Source organism: Elephas maximus, chromosome 3, assembly GCF_024166365.1.
Source record: "Elephas maximus indicus isolate mEleMax1 chromosome 3, mEleMax1 primary haplotype, whole genome shotgun sequence".
In the NCBI taxonomy this organism is placed as follows: domain Eukaryota; kingdom Metazoa; phylum Chordata; class Mammalia; order Proboscidea; family Elephantidae; genus Elephas; species Elephas maximus.
The window spans coordinates 201,319,540-201,332,727 of NC_064821.1; the positions used below are offsets into that span (position 1 = coordinate 201,319,540).

At 45.6% G+C, this 13,188-nt stretch overlaps 1 protein-coding gene across 3 annotated transcripts in view; it reads left to right on the plus strand.

Moving 5' to 3' along the window:
* C3H1orf226 (chromosome 3 C1orf226 homolog) overlaps positions 1–13,188 on the plus strand; it is a 435,074-nt gene that overhangs the window by 119,188 nt on the left and 302,698 nt on the right. For all 3 annotated transcript variants that reach the window (XM_049881081.1, XM_049881077.1, XM_049881078.1), the window contains exon 2: positions 9,121–9,192. In XM_049881081.1, the coding sequence (XP_049737038.1) occupies positions 9,121–9,192 (72 nt within the window). The remainder of the gene's footprint in view (positions 1–9,120; positions 9,193–13,188) is intronic.

Genomic DNA, 13,188 nt, shown 5'->3' on the forward strand with positions numbered 1-13,188 from the left:
AAATGAAATCCTTAACGACTTCAGTATTTTCTCCGTTTATCATGATATTGCTTATTGGTTCAGTTGCAAGGATTTTTTGTTTTCTTTATGTTGAGGTGTAATCCATACTGAAGGCTGTAGCCTCTGCCTTTCATCAGTGTTATCTGCATATCACAGGGTTGTATCCTTTCACCATATTTATTCAATCTGTATGCTGAGCAAATAATCTGAGAAGCTGGACCATGTGAAGAAGAATGCAGCGTAAGGTTTGGAGGAAGACTTATTAACAACCTGCCATATGCAGATGATACAACCTGTGATATGTTGTCATAATTAAAAAAACCCACTGCCGTTGAGTCGATTCCGACTCATAGCGACCCTATAGGACAGACTAGAACTGTCCCGTAGAGTTTCCAAGGAGCGCCTGGCAGATGTGAACTGCCACCCTTTTGGTTAGCAGCCGTAGCATTTAACCAGTACACCACCAGGGTTTCCATGTTGTCATAATAGCGAATGTTTATTAAGCACTGGCAGGATACCTGACCGTAGTAGATACTTTTCATACAGTCTTATTTAATCTTTTGTGAATTATGTTGTATGTGATTTCTAAGGTTCCTTTTGGGTTTAAAATCCTCTGCTTCTATGATTCTAAGTCTCTGGAAAGTATTAGACTAGAGGATAGGTGAGGGGCTAACGCAGAAGGGCTTGCCACAGATGGTGATTTCTAGATACAGGCAGAGTATCAGATTCCCTTCTGCTTGTGTGCGTTTTTGAAGAGAGAGTACGATGTGGACTGGAGACAGAGGGATATAAGAAGGTGGGCAAGGTGATGGAATAGAACCCAGACTGGGCTTGGGACCTGAATGGAGAGAGTTGAGAAGAATGCAGGGGGAGGGTCCTGGACTTGGAGCCAGGAGCTTGGAGGAGGCCCCTTCTCTCCCTTCTGCTAACGGCTTTGGGCCTCAGTGTCCTTCTCTGTAAGATGAGGGCTTTCTTCCTGAGTCTCACATGGTATGTGCTGTGGGTTCGGGCTCCCAGAGAGGAGATGAGAGCAGGGGAGGCAGCAGGGCCTCAGGCCTTTACATTGTGCCCATTTGTGGCTGCCCTGTCTTTTGTGGTACAGTTTGCACTTGACTACAAAGCTAAAGGTTCATGGTTCAAACCCACCTGGTAGCACCATGGAAGAAAGATCTGCCAATCTACTTCCATAATATTGCCAACCAAGAAAATTCTATACTGCACAGTTCCATTCTGTAACACATGGGGTCGCCATGAGTAGGAATTGACTCAGTGGCAACTGGTTTGGGTTTTTTTGTTTTTGTTTTTGGGTCCTTTTACTCCAGGAGCGTGAAGCTCTGTAGCCTTTTCCCATGGTCTTGCATGCAATGGCCAGTCAGTAGGGTTTTAATATCCCCATGACAGGAGATTCTGTTATCCTCTTCTGAAGAGTGTTGATTTTTGTTCTTAAAGGCAGTTAACTTGGCTGGTCTTAAATCCTAAATCTTTCTCCAAGCAGCAGCTAAAATCTCTACGCATTTTCCTCGTTCTTCTAGCTGCCACCTTTTGCTGGGCTCCTCGGAGTCTCCTGTTCACATGTGCAGTCTGGGAGTCATCTAAGGACTTCTGTGACTCCCTCCTCCCTAGGATTTTTTCCCTCACTTTCATGGTCTGTACCAACCAAACCAAACCCGTTGTTGCCAAGTCAATTCCAACTCATAGCGGCACTATAAGACAGAGTAGAACTGCCCCATAGGGCTTCCAAGGAGCAGCTGGTGGATTCGAACTGCCCACCTTGTGGTTAGCAGTCAGCTCTTAACCACTTCGCCACCAGGGCTCCCTTGGAGCTCTCTGGCAGTCCCAATCTCTGCTCTCCAAGCCCTCAGGCCCCTCAGAGTGAACTTCCTGCTGGCCTCCAACCAATTGCAACCTCAGTTCAGTTTCCTTCTTTCAGGGGTTGAGTCCCTTCCAATCACTGCTTGTATTTGGGCTCTCTCCAGTGACTTCAAAGTTATTTTTCATATCTTATCCAGAATTTATATCAGTTTTTTTTTTTTTTTTATTTGTCAGAGAGTTAGGCTGACACCGGCTACTCCAGCGCTATCAGAAGCAGAATTATCTGCTGCGTTTATTTTTTAATTAATATATAAATATTTTCTTTGTCTCTGGAAACCCTGACAGAAACTTTGTAAATGAAAGGGTTCCCAGAGGAAGGTGGTGGCAGAAAGTCCAACAAGTCTGTGAGTGTGGTTGTACTGATGGATGTTTCAAGCTGTCATATCTTCCTGCTTTTGGATTTCCGACACATGGACCGGGAGACACTATAGTTCAGTTTATAAATTTATCATTGTCATCAGACGCTAAAGACTTCATGAGATATTAATTTAGCACAGAGGCTGAGGGTGTCCAGAAACTTATAAAAATATTTGAAGTTCCTTGGTGAGCCTTTTCTGCAATTAGCTCCTGCTGATCTGAAAGAGGAAGCCACAAACCAGACTAACATAATTTCGTATCTTGATTGCCTAGTACAATTTGCATCTTCCTTATAGTTTTTTTTTTTTTTTTTTTCCCTAGATGCTAATGAAAAAGAATTCAGGTCCAATTTTGTTTTTTGGTCTAAAATTTTTTTTCTCTAATTGAACTTTAGATGAAGGTTTACAGAACAAACTAATTTCTTATCATTTAGTACACACATTGTTGTATGACATTGGGTATTGCGTCCAATATTTGTAACTCTTTTGCCTCATTTCCTCCTTCTACCCTATGGGGGATGTTCTACAGAGAGGCCCTGTATGATGTGTGAGCACGAGGTTCCTGGGAGGAAGGTACAGAAGGGCTACAGATGTCCTGCAGAGTGCTGAGCGATTACCATATCGCCAACAGGAAGGTTTAATATGCCAGCATCTCTTGATAAGCCAGGGATTACATGTACTAACCATAGGGGCGTCTGGCTTAGGTTCAGCTCATGTACCTAGGTGAAAGTCAGGTCAATGTATAGAATCACAACGGGCCTGTGCAGGGCGGAGTTGCTTGCTAGAAGAAGCAAGCTAATGTCTCTGATGGCAGACCACCGGACAGAATCCAGGGCCCAGGGCTCTCCTCCTGCCCCTCTTCAGAGTGGAGGTTCTCCTATGAGCACCTGGGGTGAACATATTCATTTTTGAAGGATTCTAGTCAGTGAAATACTTTTCGAGCATCTTCTATGTGCCTGGATCTGTACGAGGCATGGTAAGTCCAGGCCTGATGTCTGCTTTTGTGGGGAAGATGCACATTAAATGTACATTTAGCCGTGTGTTAGTGTTATAAAGGAGGAGTAAAGGGATCTATGGGAACCCTCACATGAGGGCAGTGATGGTTCAGTGGTAGAATTGTCCCCTTACATATGGGAGACTTGGTTTCAATTTCCGGGCAATGCACTGCAGCTACCACTCATCTGTCAGTGGAGGCTTGAGTGTAGCTACGATGCTGAATAGGTGTCAGTGGAGCTTCCAGACTAAGAGAGAGTAAGAAGAACGGCCTGGTGATCTACTTCCAAAAATCAGCCCAATGAAAATCATATGGATCACAGTGGGGTGGCGCAGGGCGGGCAGGCAGGGTTTTTTCCATTGCGCGTGAGACTGCTGTGAATTGGGGGCTGGCTCAGTGGCAGCTAACAACAACAAATGGAAGTCCTCAGTAGGGGCACCTCACCCTTCTTGGGGGTCAGGACAGGGGACGTAGAGATTAAGCAGAGATCTGCCAGACCATGGATGTTGGAGGACTGGGGAAGGAGAGGGTAGAAGAAGAGCATTCTGTGCGCAGGGGAAGAGCAGGTTGTAGAAGCCTCTGCATGTGAGCCGACATGGCATGCCTGAGGAGTTTCTGAGAGATTGGAGAGGCCAGTGGGGTGAGATGAAGGCTGGCTATGCAGGCTGCATAGGACATACTAAGGATCTTGATCATCATCTTCAAGTAAGTGGAAGCAAACGTGGGAGGCTCTTAAGCAAGGGAGTGACACCGTCTGATATGCATTTTAAAGAGCTCACTTTGCAAGGGGCCACAGGGCAGTGTAGAAACCAGCCAGAGGAGGCTATTGTGTAGTGTAGGGTGGCAAGGTAGGGTTACTTGGGATCAGGGATGGAGAGGCAGAGGAGGGAGAATTGACAAGTCCTGGTTCTGATTGACTGTGGTATATAAGGTGGAAGCACATTCAAGGATGACTCCCAGGTCTCAGGCTTGGGCAACTGGTTGGGCCTATTGGGGGCCATTCACCCAGATGAGGAAGGTTGGGGGAGGAACATGATGTAGGGGGTGGGGGCCATTCACCAAGATGAGGAAGGCTGGGGGAGGAACATGATGTAGGGGGTGGGGGCCATTCACCAAGATGAGGAAGGCTGGGGGAGGAACATGGTGTAGGGGGTGGGGGCCATTCACCAAGATAAGGAAGGCTGGGGGAGGAACATGATGTAGGGGGTGGGGGCCATTCATCAAGATGAGGAAGGCTGGGGGAGGAACATGATGTAGGGGGTGGGGGCCATTCACAAAAGTGAGGAAGGCTGGGGGAGGAACATGATGTAGGGGGTGGGGGCCATTCACAAAGGTGAGGAAGGCTGGGGGAGGAACATGATGTAGGGGATGGGGGCCATTCACCAAAATGAGGAAGGCTGGGGGAGGAACATGATGTAGGGGGTGGGGGCCATTTACCAAGGTGCGGAAGGCTGGGGGAGGAACATGATGTCGGGGGTGGGGGCAGGGAGAGCATGAGTTCCCATTTTTGAAATTATTCCTTCAGTTCCCAGGCATCAAGCTACCCACCTCCATCATCCTAGGAGCTCTTGGGACCCCACATACGGCAGAGGAGACAGATAGAGTAGATGCCATTTCTGGGTGATAACCTGTCACCAGGCATCCTCCTTTGACTGAGGCAGGGATTTGGTTTTGCATGACCCCTGGAGATGGTGACAGGACCCTGAGTCTCTGAAGTCTGTCAGCCCAGCAGGTGGGTGAGGTTCAGGCCTGGGAGCCAACTTTCCAATCTGGAATGGGAGGACACGGGCCTAGGGTCAGTTACCACAGAAATGATAAGGAGTTTGCCCATTGAAGTTGAGTGGTTTTAAGGACCACTCTTTAGAAACTGGGTTTGGTCTTATAATGTGTCTTACCCTTTGCTCAACATGGAGAAACTCAGGAAATTAGTTGTGGAGGTGATATTGCTTAGTTACTGAGATAGCTCTTTTGTGGCGGTGGGTGTACATATAAATAAGGATGGTATTCACTTAATACACCCTGTGGTTTTGCCCTGAGGGATAAACTTTCTGGCCCTGGCACTGTGATTCTGCTTTTTGATTCATGTTCTTAGTGTGGATATTTTGCTTTTCACAAGGAGATGTGGATCTGAACCCTACTTTGTTATCCTTTTAATCTCTTTGAATGACTCTAAGGTGCAATGATAGTGGAGGTGGGCTGTCTGCTTCAGACTGATTCTTAGAAAGGGAGATTTGTGGTTTTCTCCACACAATTGTGAAGGAAGGAAAAAGAGTGAGTGTTGTGTGAATGGGAGTGTGATGTGTCAGTGGGTGTGTGGCGTGAGGCGAATGTGTGGGATGATGGCGTTTGGTGTGGGGTGTGTGCGTAACATGTGAGGCTAGTCGTGTGTGTGGTGCACGAGGTGTGCGGTGTACGCATGCACATGTACCAGCTTTGGTGGCTGAGGGGGTGAAAAGGAGGCACTGACGAGGTGCAGATGTTAGGTGTCCTGATGTGAGTGCCTTCCCATGCAGAATGCTTCCCCCATTAGGAGACCTCGTCCAGAGCTGGGTATTGGCCTCTCTCCTCCACCTGTGTTGCCTTTGTCCTCTTCACACTCCATGTTCCCTGACGGCTTCTGAGAGTCTCAGCCCAGCAGCACCCTGCCCCAAGGAGAATGAGACCGGCTGGGCAGGGGTAGCAGGGTAGGATTGGGTCAGGCACCCCCACCCAGCCGGTCTCACACTCCTTGGGGAGGGGTGCTGCTAGGCTGTGTTCAGGCTAATTCTGGATCTCACTGGGCAGCAGGTTCTTTTCCAGTTAGGCAGAGAGGATTTTACAGCCTCTTAGGCTCACCTCTAATGGGTCACCTCACTTGATCCTGAGGTCCTGGCTCTCCCATTATGGCTGAGGGAACATGAGCCCCTGAAGCTGATAGCCAGGTCAGTCCTGGCTGCACAAAGTTTAGGGCGGAAGCTGCCAGGCATGCAGCCTCTAGGAGACGGAACATGGAAACTGCCCCCCGCCCCCCACTCCCCGCTGGAGGGCCTTTGAAGTTAAGCAATCATAGACCTGGCCTCAAGTTATTCCTGGCCACGTGGGTCACTGACGTTGACAGACTGCATCGGCCCCAGCAGAGCACAGAGGGAAAATTGCCATCCACAGGTAAATCTGGCCAAACTCTTAGATCGAAGTAGCTCTGTTTACCTAAGCGAGTTGCGAAGTGCTTTATCAGTAGGTGTTCCTGGGTAGGGTAAGAGGTTAATGTGCTCAGTTGCTAACTGAAAGGTTGGAGGTTTGAATCCGCCCTGAGGTACTTTGGAAGAAAGGCCTGGTGATCTACTTCCAACAAACCAGCCACTGAAAACCCTTTGGAGCGCAGTTCTACTTGGACACACATGGGGTCGTCATGAGTCGGCATTGACTGGTTGGTAACTGGTTTTACCAATAAGTAGTAGGCCTGCGGTGGAGCTGCCCGCTGTGGGCCCAAACTGTAGTGTGCCCACTGCTTACCACTGGCTGCTTGGAATTGTGCTCTGCAGGTTATTAGTACAAACTGTGGATCGATAGCTAGGGAAAATCCCTTTTGCAGTATTTGGCTTTTGAAACCTTCCTGACTGGGGCCACGCCTTAGCTCCAAATTTCAGGAAGAGCCCTCTCTTCCCGTAACCACAGAAAATGCGGTTGTCCTACTCTTCTCTTCCCCTACTCCTGTGAATATTTACTTGAGGAGACATTTAGGTTATCTTGGGGCTGTTAATTCCTAGGATATTCCTTGGGCAGTTTTATATAATTTGTGCATCAAAAGGAAAGGCAAACCCCAATGAATCAGTATGTAATAGGATGGAATATATGAAAAACCTAATATCATAGATGCTTAATAAATGGTGGCTTGGCCTCCCCTTGTTTCAGCCTTCTAAAAAAATGATATCTAGAGGTTATGTATACCTTTTGATCCAGCAAGCCCCCTTCTGGAAATCCAGCCTAAAGAGACGCTTGGGTGAGCTCAAAGGTGTGTAGATGAGCATCCTGGAAGCGTTAAGTGACCTTCAGTAGGGGAACCCTTGCGTGCTTGGTGATAGACCTGTACACATTGACATGGAAAGATACCAGAGTTGTATTCAAAGTGAAAAAAAAAAAAATTGCAAAACAATATGAACAGTATGAAGCTTTTTATATAAAACAAATTTCCCTGTGTATCTGTGAATAGAAATGTCTGTCTATGCTCAGAAAGAGAGACGTACAGCAAACTTTTGACAGCGGGGACTTTATTTGCTCTGCATATTTCTGGGTTATTTGAATAGTTTACGGTAAGAATGTACTTGTGTGGTAAACATTAACCTGCATGTAATTTGGTTTAAAAAGTAACTTAGAATACTCAGGTGAAATGTTTAATAAAATGATAAATTCTGTAGTCCATTCCTTTATCCCAATCAGAAACTTATCCAAATGTATGGGGTCTCTGTAACATCTGGGGCTAACTCAGTGACATTCTATTAGTTTAAAAAAATGCATGTATTTTTTTATTCCCCTCCCCCCTCCAGGACTGCTTTAATATGTCCCAGGCACAACTGTAAGAGAATTATACCTTATCTCATTTCATCTTCTCTGAAGTTCCATTTTGCAGATGAGCAAATTGAAACAAGTCAAGGTTATGTGCCTTCTCTAAGACCACAAAGTCTTTCTGATTCTAAAGCTCCTTGGTTAAACACAGTGTTCTCCCGTATCTCTGATGAAGAACAAGGTTAAAAAGGAAACAGTACATTTGCCTATTCTAGATATTTCATATAAGTGGGATAATGCCATGTTTGTCCTTTTGTGACTGGCTGCTTTCACTCAGCATAATGTTTTCAAGGTTTATACTTGTGGTAGCGTGTATCAGAATTTCATTTCTCTTCATGGCTGAGTAACAGTCCACTGTATGTATGTACCACATTTTGCATATCCATTTACCTGTTGAAGGACATTTAGGTTGTTTCTCCCTTTTGGCTATTGTGAATAGTGCTGCAATGAACATTGGTGTACAACTTTGCGTACCTACTTTCAGTTCTTTTGGGAGTATACCTAGGAGTGGAATTACGGGGTCGTATTGTTGTTGTGGGAACCCCTGGTGGTGTAGTGGTTAAGTGCTACAGCTGCTAACCAAAGGGTCGGCAGTTCAAGTCCCCCAGGTGCTCCTTGGAAACTCTATGGGGCAGTTCTACTCTGTCCTATAGGGTCGCTATGAGTCGGAATCGACTCGACAGTGCTGTTTTTTTTTTTTTTTATGGTTGTTGTATATTTAACTTTAAGTGGTTATCAGGGTCAGAAGGGAGTGGGGAAAAAGGAGGCCATTACTTAGGGGCACCCAGCTTCTATCAAGGGTGATAGAAAAATTTGGAAATGAATAGCAGTGATGGTTATGCAACATGATGAATGTAATGCCACTGAATTCTACATGTAAAAACAGGTTGAAATGGCAAGTGTTTTATATATATACATACATACCTACATATATATGTGTGTGTATATATTTATACACATATCACACACACACATTTATATACTTACCACACGGAGCCCTGGTGATGCAGTGGTTAAGTATTCAGCCATTAACTAAAGGGTTGGCAGTTTGAGTCAACCAGCTGCTCCTTGGAAACCCTATGGGCAGTTCTACTCTGCTGTCCTATAGGGTCGCTATGAGTTGGAATTGACTTGATGGCAATGGGTAATGGATAGACCACAGTTTTTGAAAAAGGAGACAATAATTTCTTATGAGGTTGCTTTTTGTAAAGCTATAATCAGTCTTTCGGCCCTAATCTCCTCATCTATACAATAGGGGGAACTGAATGACCTCCAGGTCCTTGTATTGGGTAACATTCTGTGATTAGGGACACTTGCCGTTCCTGTACTCAATGAATATTTACTTCTTCCCCACAGTACGTAGGAAGTCTGGATGTGCCGAGGCCCAACAGCAGGGTGGAGATCGTGGCAGCTATGCGCCGGATACGGGTGAGTGGCCAGAGGTGGGCTGTGTGGAGCCAGAACTCAAAAAGTCTCAGCTGCTGTGGGTGCCGGAATGAATGCGTGCACCTTTCACTCTTTGCAAACCCCAGACCTCCTCTTTCTAGGGTGGTTGATCTTGATTAAAGGTCAAGTTAAATTAAGAATGGAAGGGTACCTCCCTGAAACGGCTGGGGGAAGGGTACCATTGTTGTCTGGTGACCTGCTGCGTCTCAGAGTGAGGTACTTGCTTACCCTTGAGTTCCTGTGGATAAGAGAGAATGGTGAAGTAACCTGTATTCAAAGATTTTAGGAAGACAGTTCAATTACTAGCTGGTGATTGGCTCAAAACCTTAAAAAAATAAAGCTATTTATTATGGTATAGGAGCCCTGGTGGTGCAGTGATTAAGAGCTTGACTGCTAACCAGAAGGTCGGCAATTCAAATCCACCGGTTGCTCTTTGGAAACTCTATGGGGCAGTTCTACTCAGTCCTACAGAGTCACTATGAGTTGGAATTGACTCGATGGCAATGGGTTTATTACGGTATAAAATATAAAATTTGCTTCAGTTTTTAAGAACAAATATGAGATTTCCACAAAATTTCCTTGGTTGGCTGTGTTAGACTCTGGAAGTATGTATGTATTCTCTTCTCCCATTTTGTGTACATTAAAAAAGTTTGGTAAACATCCCGGCCTGGTACTCTCTGACTGTGGTACACGAAGCAGAGATGGAATAAGAATTACGTTGTCTTCTGATCACCATCAAGGAATTTGTCTGTGTGTTCGCCATTGAAACAGAAGAAATTACTATAGACTTGGGCATTTCACAGATAGGTTTGAGATTGCAGTTTTTCACTTGGTCTCATGAGAATGTCCAAATTTCATTATATTAGTTTTTTAGAGAGAATAGGTTGTTGGAGGAGGCTAAATTGGACATCTCTGGATGTAGGCTGGTTTGGCCTCGTCCTTCAGGATAATCTACTCACAGAACATGTAGCAGATGCTGGATGCTTCATTTTGCTTGGCCAGTTATAGTTTTAGGCAGTTCTTCATCTGACTGACAGAAATCTCAGTTCAGTGAGAGCAACTTCGGGAAGAAAATTCGCATGTTTGCTGATGTTTCTCTGAGCAGTTTATCAACCTAATAATCTTTTCATTGCCTTGATCTACCCAGTCTTTCAGCATTTTTTCTTGTTAAATGGAATTTATTGAAATTACTATTAAATATAACAATCCTATTTTTCATGGATATAGTAATGTGTAGTGTCAAAGTAAGGAGCCCTGGAGGTGCAAAGATGAAGCGCTCAGCTGCTAACCAAAATGTTGGTGGTTTGAAACCCAGCAGCAGCTCCATGGGAGAAAAAACCTGGTGATCTGCTCCTGTAAAGATTATACAACCTAGGAAACCCTATGGGGCAGTTGTACTCTGTCATATAGGGTCACTATGAGTAGGAATCGTCTGGTCAGCACACAATAACAGCTTCAAAGTACTTTCACATGAGTTATTTCATTTAAGTGCTCATAACAAGCTGTAAAGTGGGGGTCATGTTACCGTCATTTTGTAGATTAAAATGAGGCTCAAAGAGGGGAAATGAGGAGTCAGAGGAGTCTAGGAAGTGGTAGGCATGGGGCCTGAATGAAATTTTTCACTTGGTCTCATGAGAACATGCAAATTTCATCACCTCCTTCGGCTTCAGACTTGCTGTTCAGGTTTGACATTTTCCAGGCTTCTTCTCTTCTCTTCCTTTGCCTTTTAGCTCACATAGAAAGCACAGAGGCCTTGGCTGGAAAATATTTGGTGGTGTTACCCTTGTTAGAGGAGCCCTGGGAGCACAGTGGTTAAGTGCTTGGCTGCTAACTGAGAGGCCAATGGTTCGAACCCACTAGCTGCTCTGTGGGAGAAAGATGTGGCAGGCTGTTCCTGTAAAGATTACAGTCTTGGGAATCCTATGAGGCAGCTCTGCTCTGTCCTGTAGGGCTGCTATGAGTTGCATTGGACTTGATGGCAAGGGCGACCGTTGTTGGGGTGGGCTACTGCCCTCACTGTTGGCATTGTTGCTGCTGTGACAAGAAGAACTAGACCTGGAGCTGGCCTCTCCTTGAGGTTTCAGCCAAAAAAGTCCCTCTTTCGTGTTTGACTAAGGGGTGGGGAATATGTTGTTGTTAGTATCACTGTCATTAGTAATAAAACCAAAACCAGACTCATTGTCATCGATTCTGACTCAGAGTGACCCTATAGGACAGAGTAGAGCTTCCCCATATGGTTTCTAAGGCTGTAAATCTTTAAGGAAGCAGACTGCCACATCTTCCTGCCACGGAGTGGCTGGTGGGTTCAAACCATTGACCTTTCTTTCCGTTAGCAGGTGAGCACTAAATCACTGTGCCACCAGGGCTCCTTATCATTAGTAATAGTAGCTTAGTAACTATCAATAATAGTCAAAGCCTGTTGCCTTTGAGTTGTTTGCAGCTCATAGCGATCAATAATACTAAAAAAAAAAAAACCAAAAATACTAGCTACTATTTATTCAACACTTAGTATGTGTCAGATACTTTGTTGGGGTATTAAATATTGAAATAATGTTTTATCATTTTATTTATTGTTTATAAGTGCTCTAGATGAGGTAAAGATATTATTTGAAAACCTGGTTGATGTAGTGCTAGAGGCTGAGCCCCCTAGATTGGAAGTATTATACAATAGCTGTAACAATGGGCTCAAACAGGCCAGTGATTATGAAGATGGCACAGTTCTGGGCAACGTTTTCTTCTGGTATACACGAGGTCACTACGAGTAGGAGCTGACTTAATGGCAGTTAACAACACAGATAAGGAAATGGAAGCTTGGCAAGGTTAAATAATTCATTCTAGGTCAAATTGCTATTAATAGGTGGAGCTGGGATTCACACCCAGGACAGTGCCTCCTCCTTTGGGACCCTGCAGAAGGCTCTTTGTGATGCTCATTTGGGTGATGAGTTGAGAAGCCAAAGGATTAGTGCAGGGAACCTCTGCAGTAAGAGAGGCAGTGGCAGAAGCAGAATTTGGTACAGGAAAACGTCACCTGGGAGCAGAGGAAGGGTGGGGCATAGGATCTGGAAGCCTTTGGAGCTGCAGTGATGTCCTGGCCTCCTTTCCCCTCGTCACCTGCCAACCGGCTGGCCCCCGTGTCTGTTCCTGCAGCTCTCTTCCCTATAAGCTGCTTCCGGCACTTAATGAGAAGCTCGTTAAATCACCCACTGCTGTGGAGTCAGTTCTGACTCATAGCGACCCTCTAAGACAGGTTAGGACTGCCCCATAGGGTTTTCAAAGCTGTAATCTTTAAGGAAGCAGACTGCCACATTTTTCTCCCACAGAGCAGCTGGTGGTTTTGAACCGCCGACCTTTTGGTTAGCAGCCGAGCGCTTAACCACTGTGCCACCAGAGCTCTTTTCATTAGATTAAAGGGAGGAATTAATTAGCCAGAAAGCTGTTTGGTTTGGCTGTCCAGTCACTTGTTTAGACTGGCCACTATTAACAGCAAAACTCTGGGTGTGTGTTTTACCCCAAACCCCGTAATTCACCAGACTGCTATTTTTCTTCTCTTTTCTCCCTTTCAAAAGCTATTTCGGCTGTAATTGCAGCTGTTAGAAACTGGGGCATGGATTTTTGTGTAAAGGACTATTCCTGACTCCCCGTCTTTTATGTTGAACGGTGCTGGAGTAACATGGGGCAGGAGACTGCGGGTTTCGGTTGCTGGGTGCTCTCGTGGTTTCACAGGACGCCGACCCCACAGCTTGGCCAGAGGAGCACGTAGTCCTTGGAAGAATTTGTGATAAGGATCACAGTGCCTACATCTGTGAAATGCTTTGTGCCTTGCCAGGCCTTTTACTTTCTAATCTCCCTGATCCTTTCTGGATCTCTGTGCGGGACAGGAGATGGACAGATAAGATGGTGCCCACTTCTCAGATGGGCAGGTGCTCAGAGCAGCGAAGCAATCTGCCCGAGGGCACCCAAATTTATCCTTTGAGCTGA